At 49.9% G+C, this 26,009-nt stretch overlaps 2 protein-coding genes across 5 annotated transcripts; one reads left to right on the forward strand and one right to left on the reverse strand.

Moving 5' to 3' along the window:
- Positions 1–2,869: 2,869 nt before the first annotated feature.
- Positions 2,870–12,436, forward strand: HSH2D (hematopoietic SH2 domain containing). Of its 4 annotated transcripts, none has more exons than XM_006057834.4 (6): positions 2,870–3,012; positions 5,352–5,499; positions 7,559–7,648; positions 9,891–10,056; positions 10,588–10,722; positions 11,809–12,436. In XM_006057834.4, exons 2-6 carry the CDS (start codon positions 5,375–5,377, stop codon positions 12,319–12,321), a joined length of 1,029 nt encoding a protein of 342 aa, XP_006057896.2. In that variant the 5' UTR covers positions 2,870–3,012; positions 5,352–5,374; the 3' UTR covers positions 12,322–12,436. The 4 variants fall into 4 exon arrangements, with proteins under 4 accessions (XP_006057896.2, XP_045022687.1, XP_006057895.3 ...); XM_006057833.4 differs by lacking the exon at positions 2,870–3,012 and adding an exon at positions 3,032–3,181; XM_044948273.2 differs by lacking the exon at positions 2,870–3,012 and adding an exon at positions 3,247–3,537.
- Positions 12,437–13,975: 1,539 nt separating this feature from the next.
- CIB3 (calcium and integrin binding family member 3) lies at positions 13,976–25,124 on the reverse strand. Its single transcript, XM_006057831.4, has 6 exons — positions 25,074–25,124; positions 24,812–24,846; positions 22,765–22,876; positions 21,461–21,608; positions 20,024–20,219; positions 13,976–14,787 (listed from the first exon to the last, which is right to left on the reverse strand). The coding sequence occupies exons 1-6, from the start codon at positions 25,122–25,124 to the stop codon at positions 14,766–14,768; spliced, it is 564 nt and encodes a 187-aa protein (XP_006057893.1). The 3' UTR covers positions 13,976–14,765.
- Between the last annotated feature and the right edge of the window lie 885 nt (positions 25,125–26,009).

Below are 26,009 nucleotides of genomic sequence, written 5' to 3' on the forward strand. Positions count from 1 at the left end.
CTCCCCATTCCTCAGCCCCCAGCAACCACTGATCTGCTTTCTGTCTCGATGGATTTGCCTGTCCTGAACATTTCATATAAATAGAATCGTACACTGTGTGATGTGCATCTGGCTTCTTTTACTCAGCATAAAATTTTGGGGATCAGTCATGTGCTTCATGCCTTTTTATAGCTGGGTAATATTCCACTGTGTGAATGGACCGCATCTTTTCTACGTTCACCCACTGATGGATGTTTGGGTTGTCTCCACCTGTTGGATACTTTGCCTGTCTGCTATGCAAGCCTGCCAAGTTTGTTCCTCTCCCGGGACATTTCCCCTGATGTTCTCTCTTCTGCCAGCCTCTCCTGCATGTGGACTTGCATGGCATCAGTCTCCTCATGGACCATAATGAGCTCCGGCAGGACAAGAACAGAATCTCTTTGGTCTTCTTTACCAGCATCTAGCGTGGAGAAGGAAATGGCAACCCACTCCAGTGTTCCTGCCTGGAGAATCCCAGGGACTGGGGAGCCTGGTGGGCTGCCGTCTATGGGGTCACACAGAGTCGGACACAACTGAAGTGACTTAGCAGCAGCAGCAGCATGGTGCCCACAGGTCGGGCTTGCCAGTGTCTGTGGAATGAACAAATGAATGAATTGATAGAATGGAGGCATTGGAGCATGAACATGAGAACCATGAAGCCACGTGAAGCCCCGAGTTGACAGAGCCTAGTTGACAGAGCCTAGTTGACAGGGCTTCCCCAGCCCTGGCGTCCACAGCCCAGAGTGTCCCAGAGCTGAGACTCTCTTGTGGCCACTGCTACCGGAGAGCCACGCCACACAGGGTCCACTGAATGTCACACCAGCTGAGGCCTCCAGCGAGGATCCCAGATCCTAGAGTAAGGGGCTGACTTAAGGGGATGGACAGGAGTTTTAGAGCCCCCCAGCCCTACTGTCTCCCTGCTGGTCCCCTTCTGGAATGTTCCTCCGAGGGCCACGTGTCTTTTCACAGGTTCAAAGACTGGTCACCAAGAGGTGGGGGTGATTCTGTTGTGACAGCCTCAGGGGAGGCCTTGGCCTGTGAAAGAACACATCCCCCACACAGCATCATCAGAGTGGCGCCCTTTGTGGTGGGGCCTCAGGGAGGTGGCCTGGAGACTGAAAAAGCTCATGTTTCTAGAGTCTGAGTTTCATGTAAATGAGGTCCCCGATGGTCAGACTTTCTGTGATAAAGGTCTATTGGTCGATTCTGTCCCTCCACAACAGCATTGCTCCCCTCCTCAAGGCTGGGAGCCCATCCATCGGGCTGGGGAAGGCATAGAGGATCTGAGAGGTGAAGTGAGGAGGCCAAGCTTGCCTCTCCCTCAGCCAGGAACAAAGGCATCAACTTAAATCACAGTGAAGAGTCCCCGTGTTCCTCTTAATTGAACGCCATGCTGCATGCTGCAAGGTTATCTCACCTTATCATCACGTGGCTCAGGAGGGCTGTCCCTCTGCCCACTTTACAGATGCGGAAACTGAAAGGGAGTCTGACTCACGTAAAGCCACACAGTGGGTGAGTGAGTGAGAAACCGAGCTCCACGCGTCTCCTATTTGAGCACTATGGACTCCAGGACCAGCACCCCCAACCCCCATCACAATCCCTGGTGCGGGGGGCCAGCGGGGGGCTGGGGGCAATCCAACTTGAGCCTTCACTTGGCGGTGGGGGTTGGGGGAGGCAGCTATCCAGACCAGCTGTACCAGGGCGATAGGTCCGCAGGGAGGCCACAGCTCAGCCGCAGGGATCTGGGCCGTTTCTGTCTGAGAAGGTCAGAGGAAGTGGTTTTGCCAGGGAGGGGTGAGGTAGCCAGCACACATGTGGGGCTAGCTGATCCGTTAGGCCGGGTTCCCACCCTCGGGGCCCACAGTGTGTGTAGGATGCCGGTCAAAATGTCTTAGTTCTGTTTTTTAATCAGAAAAAAAAATGGGTACAATAATAATGAACATATAAAATGTATCCAGCCTGGCCTGCATTGGTCTTGATGTCAATGCAGTCGTAAAGTAGAATGTTAAATGGGTGCTTTGTTTGTTTGCTTATGGAGGAAGTCGTAATGTAGCCCTACTTACACAGTGCGGCCTTTGCCCATTCAGGCTCAGCCCTGCTGCCTCAGGCCCTTTGCTTCTGCTGTTCTCACCCCGCCCTCACCCAGAGCATTCTTCCCATGCAACAACCCCCAAGTCAAGTCGACTCCAACCTGCCCCTCCCTAGCCCTTCCTCCAGATCAGTTTGGCCTCCTCTGGGGGTTCTTGCAACACCCAAGAGGTTCCCCCTTCCTAATAGGCTGTCCACTTTAAAGCGACGACATGAATCATTTCTCACTCCTCTTCGTTGCTTGCCAGGTTATCAATGCTGGGAGGGCAGGGCCTTTATGCCTGTCTTGGGGTCACCTCTGTGTCCCCTGAGGATCTAGCACACAATAGGTGTTCAGTAAAGACCTGTCAAGGTCTGGGCTTCCCTGGCAGCTGGTGGATAGGAATTTGCCTGCCAGTGCAGGGGACACGGGTTCGATCCCTGGTCTGGGAAGATCCCATATGCTGAGAACCCGCTAGGCCTGAGAGCTACAACTACTGAGCCTACACACTGCAGCTGTGGAAGCCTGAGCGCCCTGGAGCCCATGCTCTGCAACAAGAAAAGCCAAAATGAAGAGAAGCCCCAGCTCACCGCAACTAGAGAAAACCCACGTGCAGCAACGAAGACCCAACCAAAAAAATACGTAAAAAAAAGGAAAAAGACTTGTCAAGGTCTGGATGGAGGAAGGGTGTCCATCCACCTGCACACAGCGGCTCGGCTGGCCTGCAGATGGGGCCGAGGGTGGGGGTGGGGGCCAGTTGGCGTCCTAGTCCCCGCCCAGGGCTCACCTACTTAAGGAAACAGGAACCACTTGGGGCAGAGTGCCCCGCCCTGCTGACGTGCAGACCCTAAACCGAAACCCAAGGCTCCTGTAGTTGCCGAGGCACAGCCAGAGTGAGGGCCTTGGGCCCTGCAGGGGTCTCCCAGGTACGTGCCTATTTCTGTGCCCACCCCATGCTGGGTGAGACTGGGGCCCCAAGAGCTTCAGCCTCATCTCCACCCTTGAGGAGATAACACATGGGAACCAGGCTGGACCAGAAGGAGGGCCAGTGCTGGCGGGGTCCAGAGAGGCAGGAAGAAACTTCTGGGGGCACTGGTAGGTGACCACTGGAAAATAGAGCTGGAATTTGGAAAAGAGCATCCCTGACAGGGGCACAGCTGGGGCAGACACATGGAGAGGAGGGAGCGAGCTTGGTCAACGTGGAGCAGAGCAAGGATGTGGGTGATGAGGAGGTGGGGGAGGCTCCAAGGCTGTGGTCGGGAGCTTAAAACTTAGTATGACTTCACTCATCACCCTGCACCCTCCCCTGTGCCACCCTCTCAGTGCCAGGTGATGCTGGGGACCCAGAAAAATCCAAAAGAACCTAGCCCTGGACCTGATCCCCAAGAGCCCCTAATATGGAAGAGACAGAACCAGACACAGATGTTCCACGAGGCAAGGCTAAGCCAGAGGTGGGAATGATAGGAAAGATGGAAGACAGAGATGGATGCCAGGGCTTTGTCCTGGAGAAGAGGCAAGAAAGCTGTCTGGAGGAGGGATATTCTTGCTGGGTCTTGAAGGATAAGTGAGAGTTCTCCCAGGTAGCAAAAAGAACAAGCCTGTGAATATTTCCTCATTCTGCGTCACTACTGGATTCATGAATATTCATTATATGAGTACATGCTGACCTCTGTGCTAACTGTACCTTCTCAGGCAATTACCATCATTAGCCCCAAATGGCAGATGACAATTCAGACACAGGGAGGTTAAGTGAGATGCTCAAGATCACACAGCAGCCAAGTGGGAGAGCTGCGGTCTGAACCCAGGTTGTCTGGCTCTGATTGGGCTCAGTTGATTTATATCACCCTGCTTTATTAAACATTTCTTAATAGATTTCAATTTCACTCACTACAGTTTCTTTGGGTTCTTCCCTAGAGGGTGTGCTTGGCATCTGTCTTCTGGCAAGAGAAAGTCAATATTGACTGGGTTGATAAACACACGCTCCCTGTAGAAACAGCTTGGTAACAAAGACCTTCTGAGATATTGAAAAATCAGGCCAATGGGGGACGGGGAAGGGTTGAGCTCTGGCGTGGGCACAGAATTAAGGGTAAGCGTGAAGGGTCATGTGTGGACAACCAAGCAGGGCACAACCCTTTGGCTGGTTCTTCACTGAATTAATACCATTTTGCGAATTGCCGCTGTTTTCTTTCTGTGTTTTCGAGCTCTGTGTCATTGCCTCACGAAGTCCATTGGTACCTGAGCTTAAAACTGTTGAGACTGTGTGTGAATTAATCATGCGTTTGTCGAGTTACAGATGTGCCAGCTGTAGCCGCCACCCTCGGTGACAGCGGTGGCGGCAGCAGCTGTTTGGGCCACATCTCTCTAGTGTTTAACGAAACCATGGCAACATTTTACGACACCCACTGTGCACCTGCTATTTCATTCATTCACTCATTATTATGCCATCTCCACATCCCTCCTGGGAAAGTGATAGTTACTAAATTCAACCTTTACATAAATTCGGACTTCTCTGGTGGCTCAGATGGTCAAGAATCTGCCTGCAATGCAGGAGACCTGGGTTCGATCCCTGGGTCGGGAAGATCCCCCCTGGAGAATGGACTGGCTACTCGCTGCAGTATTCTTGCCTGGAATACTGAATTCCATCCAATTGCTGAATTCCATCCAATTCCATAGACAGAGGAGCTACCGTCCATGGAGTCGCAAAGAGTCAGACATGACTGAGGGACACAAGCTCAGTTCTTAAACTTAAATGGTGGTGGTTTAGTCGCTCAGGCATGTCCAACTCTTTGCAACCCCATGCTCTGTAGCCCACCAGGCTCCTCTGTCCATGGGATTTTTCTAGGCAAGAATACTGGAGTGGGTTGCCATTTCCTTCTCCACGGGATCTACCCTATCCAGGGATTGAACCCAGGTCTCCCTGCATTGCAGGTGGATTCTTTACCAACTGAGCCACCAGGGAAGCTCTAAACTTAAGTACATGTATGTATAAAAGGGGCTTTCTAATATTTGTAGTAATGGTACACATAATAAGAATAAAAGGAAAAGGAAGAATCCTTGGGAGGGGGTTTTGGGGGATGAGTCAATGAATGAATGTGCTTTAAGTGCCAACACATAGTAGGTGCTCAAGAAACAAGTCGATTTCAATCCTGTTGGCTCTGTCCAACCTGGAGGACTTCTCAAAGGAGGAGGCAGCATGAACTGCATGAATAAAGCAAAGGTGGGAAGTGGACCACACTTGACTCTCTTTCCTCCTTCCCATCGCCAGGTCAGACCTCACCCCTGGAAGCCATGACTGAGGCCAGAAGGCTGCCCCCATCACTGCCTCCACGACTGGACTGGTTCGTGCAGACGCAGGTGGACCAGCTGACCTGTGAAGGGGTCCCTGAGTGGTTCCACGGTGCCATCTCGAGAGAGTAAGGACACTGCCACACGTTCCACCCTGCCCTTCACCTTCTTTCCTGGTCTACCCCCACCCTAGGCAGGTTTTGACTTTAGGATCCTGGGCTCAGCTGTGCTAAGTGAGTTAAGAGGGTTAAATTCTGTCTCCTCCATGGACTTACTATGTGACCTTGGGCGAGTTACTGGACCTCAGCTCTCTCTATACACGTGGCCACCAGAGCAGTCCTGCCTAAGACCCGACAGGCCCCTTGCCCTCACCTCGCTCAGGCTGGGCTGCAACCTCACTGAGTCAGTGGTGGTGAAATGCAGCTTCAGAATCTTTCTTTACTCAGTGCCCCCCAGACAGCTGCTCTCGGTCCATCAGGGTTTAGCCAGAATGCACTTTCTACATCTGACTGAGCTCCTAGGACACAAACAAATCCACCTAGTCACCCCCAGGGGCTAGCTCTAAATAAACAGCGAAAAGAACCTTTATTGCCACATTCTAAATGCAGGACGTTGAGGAAACCTTGTGAAAGCCACAGAAAGGAGGAACTGGGCGTGGTTTCTAAGTCCTGGGGTGCACAGCAGAAGCATAATATAAGCCATGCACTGTAATTTTATGTCATTTTAGTAGCTTTATTAAAAGAGGTGAAAAGAAAGAAGTGGAATTAATGTTAATCATATTTTTTTATTTAAACCAGTATATTCAACATGTAATTAGCCCTAAGTCCTTAAAATCTGGCACGTATTATATGCTTTTAGTATATCTGGATTCCTACCAGCCATATTTCAAGTGCTCGGCAGCCACACGTGGCCAGTGGCCTCTGTAGTAGATGTTAGTTGCCCAGTAGTGTCCGACTCTTTGTGACTCCGTGGACTGTAGCCCACCAGGCTCCTCTGTCTGTGGAATTCTCCAGGCAAGAATACTAGAGTGGGTTTCCATTTCCTTTTCCACTGTAGTAGATAGCTCATGTCCAAAATCCCCCTTCTGTCTCCTAGAAGGCTACCTCTCACTAGGTGTGAACCCAAGATAATAGTAATAATAATAGTGAGCACCTTGTGTGTTCCTATCAGCTGGCAGTTCCCATATGCATACCCTGTGCATTTCATCTGTCCTCCCATGGGCCCTGGGAGTTAGGGTTTACTTTCCCCTTAAGGAAGCTGACGGTCAGAAGGGGACTGACCCTCACCAAGGGTCACACAGCTAATGAAAAACAAATGCATTTAAAATCAAATGCATCTGGTGGTCCCATGGCTAAGACTCCGCGCTCCCAATGCAGGAGGCCCAGGTTCAATCTCTGGTCAGGGAATTAGATTCCACAAGCCTCAACTAAAGGGTTCGCAGGTCACAGCAAAGATGGAAGATCCCATGTGCTGCAACTGAGACCGGCACAGCCAAATAAATAAAATATTTTTAAATCGAAAGCATTTAATAATGGCTCCTGCTTTATTACCTGTGACACCTTGATCTACCCAAAGCTGTCTTTGATTTGCCTTCCAGTTGTTGGGAAGGCAAGCAGGGGCTGTGAGAGATGGTCAAGGTCATCAGAGACTTCCTACCACCTCTGGGAGAACATCCTTGTCTCAATATCCCAAGGTCTGCAACAACCGAGAAAAGAAGTGATTTAAGCTGTTTGTTCACTTAGAAAATGGAAAACCATATGTAAAATAGATGACCAGTGCAAGTTTGATGCATGAAGCAGGACATCCTAAGCTGGTGCCGTGTGACAACCTAGAGGGAAAGGGTGGGGAGGGAGGAAGGAGCAATATTCAGGATTGGGGACACATGTATATCTATGGCCAATTCATGTTGATGTACAGCAAAAACATCACAATACTGTGAAGTAATTATCCTCCAATGGACAGAGGAGCCTGGTGGGCTACAGTCCATGGGGTCGCAAAAAGTCGGACACAACTGAGCAACTAAACCACCACAATTATCCTCCAGTTAAAATAAATACATTAAATGTTAAAAAAAAAAAAAGAAAGAAAATCACAGACCGCTGTGGCCCGGGGGTGGGTACCACTACGGGATGACTGGTATACCAGATGTGTGGCCAGTGTGTTTATCCATCTCTTTCCTGTATCTAGGGATGCTGAGAACTTGTTGGAGTCACAGCCCCTGGGATCCTTCCTTATCAGGGTCAGTCACAGTCATGTGGGCTACACACTCTCTTACAAGTAAGGCCTGGGATAGGGGCAGGGGCAGGGGGACTCTGGGGCCTACTTGGAGGGGGCATGGGTGCTTCATACCACAGCTTCTCAGGGAGCAATCTGGTAGAGGGTCTGGTAGAATCTAACTGAATTGTGGGCGGCTGCAGGTATGGCTGTAGCCAGCAGACATGGGCTTGGTGGTAACTGAGACTGTGTGATAACAGGGATTGCATGAGACCCAAGAGTAGCTATTGCCTTTCCTCTAACTCCCTCTCCCCAGCCATTTACATGGAAACTCCCTGGACTTCCCTGGTGACTCAGTGGTAAAGAACTGCCTGCCAGTGCAAGAGATGCAAGAGACACAGGTTCAATCCCTGGTCTGGGAAGAACCCATATGCCATGGAGCAGCTAAGCCCGTGCACCACAGCTATGCTCTACAGCCCAGGAGCCGCAACTACTGAGCACCGTAACCGCTGAAGCCCAAGCTCGAGAGCCCGTGCTGTGCAACAGGAGAAGCCACTGCAGTGAGAAGCCCAGGAACCAAAAGTAGAGAGTAGCCCCTGCTCTCCGCAACTAGGGAAAAGCCTGCCCAGTGTAGAAGACCCAGCACAGCCAAAACTAAAATTATTAAATAAGTTAACTTAAAAATAAATAAATAAATGGCAACTCCCTGACTTCCTTGGGGACATGTTATGGAAAACCAGGGCAGCTCAGCTCCCTAAGTTTTCAACGCCTAATCCGGTATCTCAGATAGAGGAGTTAGTAACACAAACTACTTTTCAAAAGGATTCCAGGCCAAAGGGATTTTTCTTTTTCCAAAGGAATTCTTTCAGTTCAGTTCAGTTCAGTTGCTCAGTCGTGTCTGACTCTCCGTGACTCCATGAATCGCAGCATGCCAGGCCTCCCTGTCCATCACTATCTCCTGGAGTACACTCAGACTCACGTCCATCGAGTCAGTGATGCCATCCAGCCATCTCATCCTCTGTCATCCCCTCTTCCTCCTGGCCCCAATCCCTCCCAGCATCAGAGTCTTTTCCAATGAATCAACTCTTCGCATGAGGTGGCCAAAGGACTGGAGTTTCAGCTTTAGCATCATTCCTTCAAAAGAACACCCAGGACTGATCTCCTTTAGAATGGACTGGTTGGATCTCCTTGCAGTCCAAGGGACTCTCAAGAGTCTTCTCCAACACCACAGTTCAACAGCATCAGTTCTTCGGCGCTCAGCTTTCTTCACAGTCCAACTCTCGCATCCATACATGACCACTGGAAAAACCATAGCCTTGACTAGACGGACCTTTGTTGGCAAAGTAATGTCTCTGCTTTTGAATATGCTGTCTAGGTTGGTCATAACTTTCCTTCCGAGGAGTAAGCGTCTTTTAATTTCATGGCTGCAGTCACCATCTGCAGTGATTTTGGAGCCAAAAAAAATTTAAAAAGGAGTTTTTTAAATGGTCCTATTACAGAGTTACCCACAGAGGGAAAAGCTCACGCCTTCAGTCCTTAGGCAGCCCAAGGCTGCCACTTAACATGCTGTGTGGTCTTGGACAAGCTACTCACTGTTTCTGTGCCTCCTTCCAAGTCCTCATCTCTAACATAAAAATGCTAAAGTTAATTCAGAGTCTTGATGTGAGGACTAAACGAGACATAACAAGCACATGCTTGCATTCATGCTAAGTCACTCTAATTGTGTCTGACTCTTTGCAACCCTATGGACCATAGCCTACCAGGCTCCTCTGTCCATGGAATTTTTCAGACAAGAATACTGGAGTGGGTTTCCATGCCCTCCTCTAGGAGATCTTCCTGACCCAAGGATTGAACCCATGTCTCTTATGTCTCCTGCATTGGCAGGCGGGTTCTTTACCACTAGCACCACCTGGGAAGCTCAGTAAGCACACAGTGGCCAATCAGTAAATGCACTCATTCATTAATAATGGAACATTTATTGAGTACCTGTACCAATTTTCATTGTCATTTCTATTGGTCAATTACCCTTGCCAGGCATGAAGCTTTTACCTGCAGTAGATTTTTCCATCTTCACAAGAAGGCCTGAATAGCCTCCCATTATAAAGGGGGCAACTGAGGCACAGTACAGTCACCTGCCAAGTGTCACACCGCTAATGAGTGGAGGAGCTTACAAGGGAATCTAGGCAGCGGGCTGTAGCCATGATGCTGCCAGCTCAAGAGCTGGGGGTGGAGTGGGGAGGAGGGGTTGGGTTGGGAACCATGTGATGGAGAATGGGATAGCCTAGCTCCAACCATGTCTCCACAGAGCTCAGAACTCCTGCCACCACTTCATGGTGAAACTGTTGGATGATGGGAGCTTCATGATCCCTGGAGAAGAGAGGGTCCATGACTCTCTAGATGCTTTGGTCACCTTCTATCAGCAGCAACCGCTGCGACCACATGGGGACCTGCTGATGCAGTCCTGCCCACAGGTGAGGATTGGGACCCCCCCAAGGGCCAAGCCCCCCAAACTCTTGCTCCTGCATGCCCCCTCTGCCTCTTGAGATCCCATCATTCTTGCAGTCCCTGTTCCCCTGGGGCCCCACCCCTCCTGGTCCTTGTTCCCTGGGTCCCCAGGCTGGTTTTTTTTTACAGGGATTCATGTACCAGATATAACCTTGTCTGACCTACCAGAATAGCATATTTCCTTATAAGCCTCAGTGGGTGGGGCCTAGCCCTGAGAAGCTGCTGTGGGAGGGACATATCTCCTTATAAGGATTGATGGGCATGGCCTAGGCCCCCAGAAGCTGTTGTGGGAGGGGTGTGTCTCCTTATAAGGACTGATGAGTGTGGTCTAGGCCCTCAGAAACTGGCTGTGAGTGTGGCATAGTCCTTATAAGGCCCAGAGGGCAGAGCCTAGCCCTCAGTCATTGCTGTGGGAAGTTTTGTGGGTGGGACAGGACCCCAGCCCCATCCCTGTCTCCTGCCTTGGGACTGAGCTATAGGTCCCCTCTGCTTTGCAGAAGGATCCAGTAAATGTGGATTATGAAGATCTCTTCCTTTACTCCAACGCACTGGTTGAGGAAGCCTCCAGCTCTGCTCTTGGCTTCAGTGAACATCAGATTCCCTCCTCTTATCCCATGGCCCCACCCAAGGAGGTATGTGACAGAAAGGTGGCATCTCCGATCTGGAAAGTGGGAGGTGGGGTGGAAGGATGCAGGGGCAGAGGTGACCCACAGCTGCCAGAGGAGAGTCTCTAGAATGAAGATTAGATCCTGCTGTTATTCAAGTCCCTAAGTTGTGTCTACGGAGAAGGCAATGGCACCCCACTCCAGTACTCTTGCCTGGAAAATCTCATGGACGGAGGAGCCTGGTAGGCCACAGTCCATGGGATCGCTAAAAGTCGGATATGACTGAACGTCTTCACTTTCACTTTTCACTTTCATGCATTGGAGAAGGAAAGGGCAACCCACTCCAGTGTTCTTGCCTGGAGAATCCCAGGGATGGGGGAGCCTGGTGGGCTGCCATCTCAGGGGTCTCACAGAGTCAGACACGACTGAAGTGACTTAGCAGCAGCAGCAAGTTGTGTCTAAGGTGGAGCTTGCCGATGACTTGGAGGTGGAGGGTAAGCAGGGAAGAAGGTTATCGTCATGGTTTGAATTCCCATGCCTGCACGCATGCTCAGTCACTTCAGTCATGTCTGATTCTTTGTGACCCTATGGACTGTAGCCCTCCAGGCTCCTCAGTCCATGGGATTCTCCAGGCAAGAATACTGGAGTGGCTGCCCTCTTCGTGGCCCATGAGCTAAGTGCACCTTTTGTGTTTTTGAATGTTTGAAAGAAATCAAAAGAAAAATAGTATTTCATGACCTGTGAAAATCAGGTGAAACCCACATTTCTGTGTCCGTATTTTGGAAACACGGACATGCTGGCTCGCTGACTGTAATCTCTGGCTGCTTCCCACAATAGCAGAGCTGAGTAATGAAGCACAGACTATTGGACTCGCAAAGCTCAAAACACTGGCTCTCTGAACCTTTATGGGAAAAGTCTGCTGCACACTGGGGGAGACAGTGAAGCCCTTTACTAAGACAGGAAGGATGGGCCGTGGGATCAGGTTTGGGGGGTTCTCTTGGGATCTTTCTCCATCCCGGGGCATCTGGGTGGGATCTGGGTCCCAGTTTCTGGGGGAGATTCAGCACTCTGGTGGGTGAGGTGGCCCCAGGTCTCACCTGCTCTCCATTTCAGGCCTCTGCAAAGCCAGGCCCGCTCCATCGGTCAAAGGAAAGGAAGCTGTCAGCAAGGCCGGAAGGTGCATCCATGGAGGGTCCTCTCGAGGAGGCTTGTCAGAAACTCTGGAGGAATCTCAGGATGCTCCCCAAGACGGGCAGGAAGGTCCAGCAGCAGCTGAAATCCCACCTGGCGACTTTGAGCTCATCGTCAGTGACCGACGGCTCGGAAACTGGGACAGGTGACACAGCCTGGGAAAATAACGTCGACAAGGACCCCTTTGTGGCCACGTCCCTCGCAAGCCCCGCACAGCCCCAAGCTCCAAGAAACAGGCAGGGCCACTCCAGGAAAACCTCAAGGTCGGTCAGCTGGAACGAGGCAACCTCGAAGGTCAGGGACTGGCACCAGACGGTGGTGAGGGTCCTGTCCTTACAGGCGTCCAAACCAGGCCCAGTGGACTTGAGAGAACCCCAGGACTCTCTCCCTGAGGAGTACCGCCCCCCGCCACCCTTCGCCCCTGGGTACTGCTAGGTTCGCCCTGGCTCTGGGACCCTCACTGCTGGGGGCTGTTCATGCCTGGGCCTCTTGCTTTCTGTCGTAACCAGGGACCTGAGAAATGTAATAAAAACATTGCTTGGGTCTGGTCCTATGATTGCCAGTGGGGCAACCTGGTCATTTTAATAAGAATAATGAGGACTTCCCTGATGGTCCAGTGGTTAGGACTCCACACTTCCACTGCAGGGGGCACGGGTTTGATCCCTGGTTGGGGCACTAAGATCCCACCTGCCATGTGGCACAATCAAAAAATAATAGTAATAATAACAATCAGTTATAGCAATGGGGCTAGGACACCTACTGTGCGCCAGGCCTCACACTAGACCCTCCACATTCATTATTTCTTTCACGCCTCTCAGCAGGCCTAGGGACTTCCCGGGTGGCTCAAATGGTAAAGAATCTGCCTGCAATGCAGGAGACCTAGGTTCAATCTCTGGGTCAGGAAGATCCCTTGGAGAAGGGAATGGCAGCCCACGCCAGTATTCTTGCCTGGAGAATCCCATGGACAGAAGAGCCTGACAGGAACTAACACTTTCACTTTTTTTCACCTTCTGTGTAGGTGCACCAGGTAGGCTCATTCTGCATATTTTAAAGAAGAGGCAGGGGAATTCCCTGGCAGTCCAGTGGTTAGGATTCTGCTCTCTCACTGCCAAGGGCCCAGGTTTGATCCCTGGTCGGGGAACTAAGATCCCACAAGCCTTGAGGTGCAACCAAAAAAAAATTAAATTAAATTTAGAAAATAAAGAAGAAGACAGGTTCAGAGAAGAGAAGAGGTATGGCCAAAGTCACACACACGGCTGGGGTGTCAGCACCAGGACTTGAAGCCAGGCCTTTGAACTCTTTCTCCGCATCCCCTGCGCCTGAGCACAGCTGTTCATGCCTTCCCCCTGGGTTTTTGTGCAAATGGAGGAGATGAGACTTGAGGAAAGCGCGGCACAGTAGCATTCCTGACATCAGTGGCAGCTGTAGGAGAAGCATAGGAGGCCCTTTGCTTTAAGAAGGGAGAAGAAGCCCACGGCTGTGGTTGGGAGTGGGCTCAGGAGGAAATCTTGGGTGGTGGGGCTGTGTGACCTTTGGTGAGTCACTAGGCCTCTCTGGGCCTGTTTCCTCATCCAGAAAATGAGAAGAGCAGTCTCCGTTTTCTCAGGATGAACCAGCAGAATGTGAATAAAACCTAGGGCTTTGGTGCACAGTTGGTGCTTAATAAATGGGGATTTGGGTTGGAGGGGGCACCCTATAAATTATGCACAGTGGAGGTGTCTGGGAAGGTCCCTGGAGTCTGGTTTCAGTCACAAGAATGATTACTCCTTGGATGGATCAGAGCTATGGAATGGGCCCCCAAGATGACTCTAGGTGGAGTAGAGTGATGTGCTGTGCTGTGCTTAGTCGTTCAGTTGTATCCAACTCTTTGCGACCCCATGGGCTGTAGCCCACCAGTCTCTTCTGTCCATGGGGTTTCTTCAGGCAAGAATACTAGTGGGTTGCTATGCCCTCCTCCAGGGGATCATCCCACCCCAGGGATTGAACCTAGGTCTCCCACATTACAGGTGGATTCCTTACTGTCTGAGCCACCAGGGAAGCCCAAGAATACTAGAGTGGGTAGCCTATCCCTTCTCCAGGGGATCTTCCTGACTCAGGAATCGAACCAGGGTCTCCTGCATTGCAGGTGGATTCTTTACCGGCTGAGCTACCAGGGAAGCCCAAGTGAAATAGTGTGTGGCTTCCCAAATCTGTAAGATGTAGAGGTTTGGGATCTGGAGTGAGGTGGGCCTGGGCTCAAGTCTGCCGCTGCAAATGACTTCAGGTGTGGGGGCGAGTCACTCCACTGTCTCTGAATGAAATGGGAGTGCTTCTCTGCCAGGGATGTCACAGGGAGTCAATGCAATGGCAGAATGGCAGGCGCTTCATGACTATAAAGCACTGTGCCAGCCTCAGTGAGTGACATTCTTGCCCAGAGGCCTCCCCTGGCAGTTCTGATGATTCAACGAGGAGGTGAAGCTTTAGTCTCCTTGAGAAAGTCAGGGATTGAGGGGGAGAAAGGGGGACTTGAGTAGTCATGTTCCACCCCTGGGGATGCCCTGGGGCGGGACACAGCAGGGGCCTCATCTCCTCTGCCCACCAGGTGAGTCACTTCCAACCCTCACAGTGGAGAGATGTCCAGAGTCAGCCCTTTCCTTGTACAAATGGGAAGATCATGGCCCACAGAGGGTGCAGCCACACCAGAATCACACAGTGAGGACAGAGGTGCGATCCCAGGCTGCCTCCCTCTGATCTACCAGGTTTAGAGGGGAAACACATTGTCCAGGCAGCTGTGACTCAGTGATGTGCATTTATTCCCGGAGCCCAGGGAAAGCAGATTTCACAACAGGATGAGGGGTCACCCCGACGTCCTCTGGCCCGGCTGCTCCTCCATGGTGCCCTCAGATGCGGATGTGGAAGGTGCTGGGTGCAAAGAGGAAAGGAGTCTGTCAGCAGGCAGAGAGCAGCCTCCCTTCATCCCCCTCCCCAACACTCCCACCGTGAGTCCCCAAGGCAGGCAAGGAGCCATGGTGGTTGGGGTGAGGGGGAGATGGACCCCTTCAATAAACCCTAGGCCATGGTCTTCCTGGCCCCTACAGGGGTTGAGAGCACACATCATTTTGGATCAGAGATTACCTCCTGGCTCTGCCCCAGACCCGAAGGCTACCTCCCTGGGCCTCTGTTTACTTCCCTGTAAAATGAGGATAATGGCAACCTCCTAAAAAGGACTTATTACCTACCAGCTGAATGCAGCAGTCATTGCACCTGCCATAGTTTGACCTCAGGCCAAACTGCAGGGAGGGAACACAGCCCCACCCATCAGCAGAAAATTGGATTAACGAGTTACTGAGTGTGGCCCCGCCCACCAGAGCAAGACCTAGTTTTCCCCACAGCCAGTCCCTCCCACCAGGAAGTTTCCACAAACCTCATCCTCATCCATCAAAGGGCAGACAGAATGAAAACCACAATTACAAGAAAACTAACCAAACTGATCACATGGATCACAGCCTTGTCCAACTCAATGAAACTATGAGCCATGCTGTGTAGGGCCACCCAAGATAGATGGGTCATGGTGGAGAGTTTTGACAAAATGTGGTCCACTGAACAAGGGAATGGCAAACCACTTCAGCATTCTTGCCTTGAGAACACCATGAACAGTATGAAAAGGCAAAAAGATATGACACTGAAAGATGAACTCCCCAGGTCGGTAGGTGCCCAATATGCTACTGGAGAAGAGTGGAGAAATAGCTTCAGAAGGAATGAAGAGGCTGAGCCAAAGCGGTAACAGTGCCCAGTCTGGAGATGAAAGTAAAGTCAGATGCTGTAACAAACAATACTGGAAAGGAACATGGAATGCTAGGTCCATGTGTGCTGTGCTGTGCTTAGTCACTCAGTTGTGGCTGATTCTTTGTGACCATATGAACTGTAGCCCATCAGGCTTCTCTGTCCACGGGGATTCTCCAGGCAAGAATACTGGAGTGGGTTGTCATCCCTCCTCCAGGAGATCTTCCCAACCGAGGGATTGAACCCAGGTCTCTCGCACTGCAGACGGATTCTTTACCATCTGAGACACCAGGGAAGTCCATTAATCAAGACAAATTGAAAGTGGTCAAACAGGAGATGGCAAGAGTGAACACTGACATTTTAGAAATCAGTGAACTAAAATGGCTGGGAATGGGAGAATTTAATTCAGATGACCATTATATCTATCACCATGGGCAAGAATCCTTCCAAAAAAAAAAAAAATGGAGTAGTCCTCATGGTCAACAAAACAGTCCAAAATGCAGTACTTGGGTACAATCTCAAAAATGACAGAATGATCTCAGTTTGTTTCCAAGGCAAACCATTCAATATCACAGTAATCCAAGCCTATGCCCCAAATAAGCCAAGCCTGAAGAAGCTAAAGTTGAACAGTTCTATGAAGACATACAAGATCTTCTAGAACTAACACCAAAAAAAGATGTCCTTTTCATCATAGGGGACTGGAATGCAAAAGTAGGGAGTCAAGAGACATCTGGATTACAGGCAGGTTTGGCCTTGTACAAAATGACGCAGGGCAAACGCTAACAGTTTTGCCAAGAGAACGCACTGGTCATAGCAAGCACCCTCTTCCAACAACACAAGAGACAACTCTACACATGGACATCGCCAGATGGTCAATACAAAATCAGATTGATTATATTCTTTGCAGCCAAAGATGGAGAAGCCCTATACAGTCAGCAAAAACAAGACCAGGAGCTGACTGTGGCTCAGATCATGAACTGCTTATAACAAAATTCAGACTAAAATTGAAGAAAGCAGTGAAAACCACTAGGCCATTCATGTATGACCTAAATCAAATCGCTTATGATTATATGGTGGAAGTGACAAATAGATTCAAGGGATTAGATCTGATAGAGTGCCTGAAACTATGGATGGAGGTTCATAACATTGTATGCGAGACAGTGATCAAAACCATTCCCAAGAAAAAGAAATGCAAAAAGGCAAAATGGCTGGCTGAGGAGCTGAGAAAAGAAGAGAAGTGAAAGGCAAAGGAGAAAAGGAAAGATAAACCCATCTATATGCAGAGTTCCAAAAAAGAGCAAGGAGAGATGAAAAAGCCTTCCTAAGTGAACAATGCAAAGAAAAAGAGGAAAACAATAGAATGGGAAAGACTAGAGGTCTCTTTAAGAAAATTGGAGAAACCAAGGGAACATTTCATGCAAAGATGGGCACAATAAAGGACAGAAATGGTATGGACCTAATAGAAGCAGAAGATATTAAGAAGAGGTGGCAAGAAAACACAGAAGAACTATACAGAAAAGATCTTAGTGACCTGGATAACCACGTGACCTGGATAACCACGATGGTGTGATGACTCACCTAGAGCCAGACATCCTGGAGTGCAAAGTCAAGCAGGCTTTAGGAAGCATCACTGTGAACAAAGCTACTGGAAGTGATGTATTCCAGCTGAGCTACTTTAAATCCTAAAAGAACCGCACTCAATATGTCAGAAAATTTGGAAGACTCGGCAGTGGCCAAAGGACTGGAAAAGGTCAGTTTTCATTCCAATCCCAAAGAAGGGCAATGCCAAAGAATGCTCAAACTACCACACAATTGCACTCATTTCACATGCTAGCAAAGTCATGTTCAAAATTCTCCAAGCTAGGCTTCAACAGTACACGAACTGAGAACTTCCAGAAGTACAAGCTGGATTAAGAAAAGGCAGAGGAACCAGAAATCAAGTTGCCAACATTCACTGGATCATAGAAAAAGCAAGAGAATTCCAGAAAAACACCTGCTTCTGCTTCACTGACTACTCTAAAGCCTTTGACTGTATGGATCACAACAAACTGTGCAAAATTCTTAAAAAGATGGGAATACCAGACCACCTTACCTGCCTCCTGAGAAATCTGTATGCAGGTCAAGAAGTAACAGTTAGAACGAGACATGGAACAATGGACTAGTTCCAAATTGAGAAAGGAGTACATCAAGGCCGTATATTGTCACCCTGCTTATTTAAACTTATGTGCAGAGTACGTCATGTGAAATGCCAGGCTGGATAAAGCACAAGCTGGAATCAAGATTGCCGAGAGAAATATCAATAACCTCAGATATTCAGATGACACAACCCTTATGCCTGAAAGCTAAGAGGAACTAAAGAGCCTCTTGATGAAAATGAAAGAGGAGAGTGAAAAAGCTGGCTTAAAACTCAACATTTAAAAAACTAAGATCACTACATCTGGTCCCATCACTTCATGGCAAATAGAAGCGGAAACAATGGAAACAGTGATAGACTTTATTTTCTTGGGCTCGAAAATCACTGCAGACAGTGACTTCAGCCGTGAAATTAAAAGACACATGCTGCTTTGAAGGGAAGCTATGACAAACCTGGACAGCATATTAAAAAGCAGAGACATTGCTTTGCGGACAAAGGTCTTTATAGTCAAAGCTATGGTTTTTCTAGTAGTCTAGGATGGGACAGCTGGACCATAAAGAAGTCTGAGCCCTGAAGAATTGATGCTTTTGAACTGTGGTGTTGGAGAAGACTCTTGAAGAGTCCCTTGAATACAAAGGAGATCAAACCAGTCCATCCTAAAGGAAATCAGTCCTGAATATTCATTGGAAGGACTGATGCTGAAGCTGAAGCTCCAATACTTTGGCCACCTGATGCGAAGAGCTGACTCACTGGAAAGACCCTGATGATGGTAAAGATGGAAGGCAGGAGGAGAAGGGGATGACAGAGGACGAGATGATTGGATGGCATCACGGGCTCAATGGATATGAGTTTGAGCAAGCTCCGGGAGATGGTGAATTACAGGGAAGCCTGGCGTGCTGCAGTCCATGGAGTTGCAGAGAGTCAGACACAACTGAGAGACTGAACAACAAAATGGGGGTAACAGCTATCCCTCCCTAACTGAACTGTAATGAGGGCTGAAAGAAGGAAAGTGTTCATCGCTCAGTCTTTTCCAACTCTTTGCGACCCCATGGGTTGTAGCCGCTCAGGCTCCCCTGGCCATGGGATTCTCTAGGCAAGAATACTGGAGTGTGTAACCATTCCCTTCTCCAGGGTATCTTCCCCACCCAAGGATCAAACCCAGGTCTCCTGCATTGCAGGCAGATTCTTTAACATCTGAGCTTCTAGGGAAGCTTGGTGGCTCAGACAGTAATGAGGGCTAAAAAGAGGCAAATATACAGAGCAGGATGCACATTAGGTACTCAGTTAGTGGCAAGGGACTCATCATGGCGTCATTATTCATGTCTCAGTGGTCAGGAGACCAGCCTTGTTATCCAGGGTAGAGGAAGGAGGTCCTCTGGGCATGAAAGCCACAACCGTAACAATAGCGCACAGTTATTGAGCACCGGCTGTATGCAAAGAACTGCTCTAAATTCTTTCCATGTACCAGCTCAAGGTCAGTCAACTTTCTTCTGCCAAAGGCCAAATGATTGATATTTACAACTTTGCACAATGGCTCAATGTCACCTTAAAGCTCAAAAGAAGCTGTGAACACTATGAACACAAATAGGCATGGCTGTATGCCAATAAAACCAGCAATGGACATGGAAATATGAGTTTTATATCACTTTCATGTGTTGTGGAGTATGATTTTTTTTTCCCCAACCATTTAAAAATGTAAAAACCATTCCAAGCTCATGGGAGATATAAAAACATCTCCCATGTATTCCCACCCGCACCCCCCCCCCCGTATTAACTCATTTAATCTATGCTGGATCCCCTGGAGAAGGAAATGGCAACCCACTCCAGTATTCTTGCTGGGAAAATCCCCTGGAGTGGCAGACTACAGTCCATGGGGTCGCAAAAGAGTCGGACACGATTGAGCGACTGAACAACAACAATCCTCCCTAGAGCGCTGATTCTCCCTAGGGTGGCCAAGTACAGCTGTCCAGTCTGTTCACTGCGAAATGCTCAGGCAAGTGAGGGCTGAAGTTCCAACCATGTTCTACTCACCCAAAGAGCTGTGTCCACCCACAAGAGGTGTCCCCAGGGTCTCTAATTAGCCCCATTCAAAAGACACAGCCTGAGGCCAGGGAGGTCGAGAAAGTTCCCCAAGGTCACAAATGAAAAAATGGAGGAAATTTCACAGAGTCTGTGGATCTAATCCGTGAGCACTCCTCTCATACATGGGAATGGATTGTGCAGGGTGGCGAGGAATATCACCTGAGGAAGTCTGGTGCCCGAAGGATCATGTTCTGGAAGTCTTCCAGGGACAGCCGCCCATCGTGGTCCCCATCGGCTTCATCCAGCACCTTCTCACATATCAGGCTCACCTCCTCAGTGCTCAGCTCCCCCCGAGTCAGCTTAGTCACCGTCTGCTCCAGGTCCCACGCACAGATGTAGTCATCATTGTTAAAGTCTGCAAAGCAGGACAGGTGGGGACATGGGGGTGACCGGACAACAGGGACCAGGCAGGCTGGGCCAGTGGTGTACACATCTTGTCCCCATGTGACGAAGAAACTGAGGCACTGGAGGGAACACAAGACCCTGGGCTAATAGCCATATCTTGCTTTGGAATTGGGTAGGTAACCTCTAGGAGGTCATTCATTCACTCAAGTATTAATGAGCACTTACTATGTGTCCATCTCTGGGGGCCTAGATGGTAAAAAATCTGCCTGCAATGCAGGAGACTCAGGTTCGATCCCCAGGTGGCAAAGATCTCCTGGAGAGAATGGCTACCCACTCCATTATTCTTGCCTGGAGCATCCCATGGACAGAGGAGTCTGGCAAGCTGCAGTCCATGGGGTCGCAAAGAGTTGGACATAACTGAGAAACTAACACTACTTTGTGTCAGGCGAGTGATATTTGTCTTTCATTCATTCCCTCTTTCAATAAGTATTTACTGAGTGCCTACTTTGTTCCAGGCACTGTGATAAATTTTCATTCATTCATTCAACAAGTATTAACTGAATACCTACTATGTGCCAGAGACAGATGGCAAACCAAACACTGCCACTGCTCTTGGGTCTCTTCAGAGAGAAAATCAATAAGATGTGAACAGATGAATGAATAAGAAGTTAAGCAGCACTGCTCCATGCTAGGAGAGAAATTGAATGTGGCATGGGAGTGACTAGGAGGCAGGGACTACTTTGGACCGAGATATCAAGGTAAGAAGGAACTAGGGGAAAGGTATTCTAGACAAAAAGCACAGCAGAGGCAAAGGCCCAGAGGCAGAAAGGGTTTGATGTGTTGAGGAAACAGCCAGGCCAGTGTTCAGTTCAGTTCAGTCGCTCAGTTGTGTCCAGCTCTTTGCGACCCCATGAATCGCAGCACGCCAGGCCTCCCTGTCCATCACCAACTCCCGGAGTTCACTCAGACTCACGTCCATCAAGTCAGTGATGCCATCCAGCCATCTCATCCTCTGTCGTCCCCTTCTCCTCCTGCCCCCAATCCCTCCCAGCATCAGAGTCTTTTCCAGGCCAGTGTAGCTGGATGGAATTAGCAGAGGGATAGAGCGGAGGGGGAGGTACCAAGTTGGGATGAAGGACAGGGCCAGGCAGGGCCTCAGAACTCTTGTGAGACATATATGATGGCCATGCAGTCCCTGACCCAAGACCTGGGTTCATTCCCACTTCCCCACCCTGGGGTCTGTGCACGCACCATAAATTTTAAAAGCGTAGTAGACTTTGAGGTCACGGGGAGCCATTTCACTCATCACAGAAAACATGTCCAGGAAGTTGTCCAAGGTCATATGGCCATCCCCATCCTCGGAGAAGACCTGGGCGATCCTCTGACGGAAGGGGTTGTCCTAGAGACAGGAAATCCGTCCCTTACCAAGTTTTCTGGGGTTCCGTGTGGTTTTACTGTCAGCCCCCACTTTCCTGGAAACCTCTGAGTACCCTTCACCAAGACTCTCTTCCTCCTATGATCCCTGGAGAGGACTCCAGGCAACTCCAGTCTCCTCCTCTATGGCCTGGGTGCCAGTTAACCCCCATTCTGGCTTCAGAGGCAGTCACATGACCCCAGTGAGGCCAATCAGGGATTTCCATTCACCTGGCAATGGCAATTGCCTCTAGGATGATCATGTGACTCCAGATGGCCAATCAGAGGCTGCCTTGGGAGGGTTTCTGAACAGTTGGGGTAAAGGAACCTCATTTCTGCTTGTTGCAGAGCTGATGGGAGGAAATCTGTGGCAGTTGGTGTTTCCCTTCACTACCTCAAGAGATCAGACTGCTTGAGACTGAAGCCTCTTCCTGGGAGAAGCTGAATTATGGAGGGGGATTCTGAAGCACAACACTTTCTGCCCCTCTTGAATGAGGCTTCTGTCCTTGTGATAAATAATCTCTATTCTCTGTCCCTTACCCCACAAGTCCCCTCCAGAGTCACAAACTAGTGTCAAACATCCTGCTGAGAAGAATCTGTCTTTAATGACTTCTACTATGAAATAGAAGAACTAATGTTCCTGAGTGGGCTTCCCAGGTGGCACTAGCGGTAAAGAATTTGCCTGCCAATGCTGGAGATATAGAGATGCAGGTTCGATCCCTGGGTTGGGAAGATCCCCTGGAGGAGGACACAGCAACCCACTTCTAGTGTTCTTGCCTGGAAAATCCCCATGTACAGAGGAGCCTGGCAGGCTTACAGTCCATAGGGTTGCAAAGAGATGGACATGCCTGAAGAGACTTAGCACGTACTCAGTGCAATGTTCCTGAGTACTTGCCATGTCACAGGCCCTGTGCTAAGCCCTTTACCTGAATTATCTCATCTCATCTTTCCCACAACCCAGAGTTTGAATTGTGTCTCTCTCATGTCCTAGCTGTGTGATCATAAACAAGTGTCTAAACCTCTCTGAAATTCAGTTTCTTCACCTGTAAAATAGAAATAACTGCAACAGTCACCTCATAGAAATACAGCAAGGCACATCCCTTCTTTTTTATCCCATGCCTGCCCCAGGGCCCCGGGCATACCTTCAGCTCAGGCATGCTGCCAATGAGCTCATAGGGCACCTTCACGTCAGGGCAGCTGGTATAGTCGAGAGGGACAAGCTGAGGGGCCAGGTCCTGGTAGCGATAGAAGAGCCTGGTATGGGGAGGGAAACAATGAGAAGGTCTGGGAGATGAGTGAGGATGGGATTGTCTCTACTCTCACTTTCACAGATGCTCACTATACACTTGAAGGATGCTGAGCTATCAGCCCTGGGCCCAACCCTCACACAGAGACACCTTTATCTCCCTAGGGACAAGGCCAAGGTAAAGAGAGGACCCCAGGGACTTCCCTGGAGGTCCAGTGATTAAGAATCCACCTGCCAATGCAGGGGCCACAGGTTTGGTCCCTGGTCTGGGAAGATCCCACATGCCATGAGGCAACTACTGAGCTCATACACCACAACCACTGAAGCCCGCACACCTTTGAGCCCATGCTCCCAAGAGAAGCCACTGCAGTGAGAAGCCCACACATCACAACCAGAGAGCAGCCCCTGATCACCAAAACTGGAGAAACCTACACAGCAACCAAGACCCAGAGCAGCCAGGAAATTCATTCATTCATTGTTTTTAAAATGTAAAAAAAAAAAAAAGAAAAGAAAAGAAAAGACCCCAAAGCTAGGTGAAACTAGAGTGGGAAAAGTAAACCAAGGAGAAGGAAGGACTTCCTGGAGGAGGGGGCATGGGCGCTAGGTGCTGGGCTTTGAAGCACAAATAAGAGCTCACCAGGCAGATGGGGTTGACAGAAAAGAGAGTGCTTAAGGCAAGGTCACCTCACATTGAGCATTCAGAGACTCTGAGTCAATCTACGATTTGCTAGACATCATCACACTGTTGGCAAGACCCTCATCCTCACACTTTCCCTCTCTCCCTCCATAATGGGGGTTGCAGTTCCCTCAAGGGGCCAGAGACACAGTCTAATTAATATTCAGGTTTTTCAAAGGGGTAAATGAAAGGCATTTTGCAAAACAGCAAAGGCCATACACACTGCCCAGATGGTGGGGTCAGGTGTCTACTCCAATGCCCTTGCCTGGTGATACCATACCGTCACTGGAACATGCTGGGCAGTCACCTGTACAGACCATCTTGATGAGCCAGAGATCCTGGAGTTGTTAGGGACGTCTCAGAAGGGGATAGAAGCCTCTGGGTCATGTGATGGCTAGGAACTGGAAGAGGGGTTATCTGGAACTTCACTGCTGGGTCCCTTCAGAGAATAGCCTGGGTTTGGGTTTCTGTATGGCCTCGAGTAAGTCCCTCTTCCCCTTTTCCCCTCTTTCTGCTCCGTAAGTCTGCGTGAGAAGCAAGAAGCTTGAGACACACAAAGTGTTAGCCTCAAACTCTTTGGGGCTCTACCCATCTACCCAGGGGTCTGAGGTCAGCCTCCCCTGTGTGAGCCTCAATTTCCCCATCAGTAAACAGATCATGATGGTCAGGGTGACCCTGTGAACTGTCCTCACCCAGACAATGGGGCTTACTGGTGGAAGTTGTGCCCATCAATAATGGATGTCCTGCACCCACACAATTGGGACCTTGGCCCTGATCACTCTGCCGTCAAACCACAGCCAGCTTGGGTTTCACAGGTCAAAGTTCATGGGTGGGTCCGGAATCTGGATAATGGCTCCATGGGCTGAGTGATGCTGTAGGAGGATCAATGCTCACACCAGGAACCTGCAGTAGCCTGGGGCCACCTCTTCACCCTCTAACCTTGATGTCAACCCCACCGCCCAGAGCTGGCTCTAGACTCTGCCCCCTGGGGTCCCAGCCTGTTCTCACTGGGCCTCAGGGGGAAGTTTTGATCCACATCACCCCTGCTCACACACTCTCTATGGTTCCCTGCCACCTTTGGGAGAAAGCCCAAGCTCGTCAGCCTAGAGGTGTGGCAATAGGGCCAGATGGGACGTCTCAGCAGCCTTCCCATCTCTGCGTCATTCACCAACTAAGCACACAATTCCCCCATTAAGCATCGAGCGCAGTCAAATTGCAAAGCATATAGAAAGGGCCCAGCTCTTCTTCCCTTCCTCCTCAGACTGACCTCATGATTTCCTTTCTCGTGAAGAAGGTGCAGTCCTGTGGAGAGAGATGTTGGCTTAACCCAGACCCTGCCTGATGCGGGGGGTGCCTCCTTCCTCTCCCACAACCCATCGCTGCCTGAATCCACACACAGAGCCACCCCAGGACCTCTTGCTGACTGCACCCCCCCACCCCTCAGGATGAAGGGATGCTGTCCCCATTTCTTCAGCCAAGAAAACAACCAGGCTGCCAAACCCACCGATGGCTTGGTCCATCACCCCTACCTGATAAGCTTCCAGTTGCTCATGAGTGAAGACTGTTTGCTTGTTGCCCATTAGTGGAGACCTCTGCCTGGACTCTGGAACAGGCTCCCAAAGCCCCCCGATCTCCTCGGGGCCACACCGGTTGCCAGGCTGCTGCTCACCAGTGTCTGGGCAAATCTCCCTGCCCTGGCTGTCACCTGCCCACCCTCCTCATCACCCCCAGCCTGGGCGAGACTCAAGTTACAGCCAAGCTCTCTGGGCAACGGCCTGAGTATATATCCACAGCCATCAGGGCAAGGAGAAGGGCTCAGGGAGGTCACAGGGCAGCCCTCAGTGGGGAGACCACACTTGCCATCACCAGTGAGACTGGTGTGGGGTGTGGGGCATCTTTGAGAAATGGGCAGGGTGATGGAGAGGCTGCCGGCACACTTCAGGTCAAATTCCAGCTCTTCACCCACTAACTGTGTGGTCTTAGGCGGGCCACCTGGCCTCTCTGAGCCTTGTTTGCAAGATGGAAATTATATTAGTACCTACTTCATAGAGTAGCAAAGAATCTGCCTGCCAAAGCAGGAGACTTGGTTTCAATCCCTGGGGTCAGAAAGATCCCATGCAGAAGGAAATGGCAACCCACTCCAGTATTCTTGTCTGGGAAATCCCATGGACAGAGGAGTCTGGTGGGCTACGATCCTTGGGGTCAAAAAGAGTCGGACAGGACTTAGTGACAAAGCAACAACAACACAGAGTTGTTCTGAAGATCTGATGAGATCATTCACTCAACTTCCCTAACCAAAAACACATTTTTTTGACCATTGAATGTAAACCAATTGTAGACACATGATAGTGAACAAGCTAGATGAGGTGTGCATTGGAGATGATGATGAGAATGATGTTATGGCTTGAGAAAAGCAATCCAATGTCTAAGTTTGGGTTAAATTAACACCATAGTTCTTTATTGCA

The sequence above is a fragment of the Bubalus bubalis genome, chromosome 9 (assembly GCF_019923935.1).
Source record: "Bubalus bubalis isolate 160015118507 breed Murrah chromosome 9, NDDB_SH_1, whole genome shotgun sequence".
NCBI classification, from domain to species: domain Eukaryota; kingdom Metazoa; phylum Chordata; class Mammalia; order Artiodactyla; family Bovidae; genus Bubalus; species Bubalus bubalis.

What these genes read in the sequence shown, in the direction of transcription:
- HSH2D (XM_006057833.4), top strand. Translation starts at nt 3,103, where the DNA reads ATGGGAACCAGGCTGGACCAGAAGGAGGGCCAGTGCTGGCGGGGTCCA. An exon ending in AGAAACTTCTGGGGGCACTG is followed by an intron (nt 3,182 to 5,351) that starts GTAGGTGACCAC and finishes TCCCATCGCCAG; the next exon opens with GTCAGACCTCACCCCTGGAA. An exon ending in CCATGGCCCCACCCAAGGAG is followed by an intron (nt 10,723 to 11,808) that starts GTATGTGACAGA and finishes TCTCCATTTCAG; the next exon opens with GCCTCTGCAAAGCCAGGCCC.
- CIB3 (XM_006057831.4), bottom strand. Translation starts at nt 25,124, where the DNA reads ATGGGCAACAAGCAAACAGTCTTCACTCATGAGCAACTGGAAGCTTAT. An exon ending in AGCAACTGGAAGCTTATCAG is followed by an intron (nt 24,847 to 25,073) that starts GTAGGGGTGATG and finishes CTCTCTCCACAG; the next exon opens with GACTGCACCTTCTTCACGAG. An exon ending in CTACGCTTTTAAAATTTATG is followed by an intron (nt 20,220 to 21,460) that starts GTGCGTGCACAG and finishes CCTGCTTTGCAG; the next exon opens with ACTTTAACAATGATGACTAC.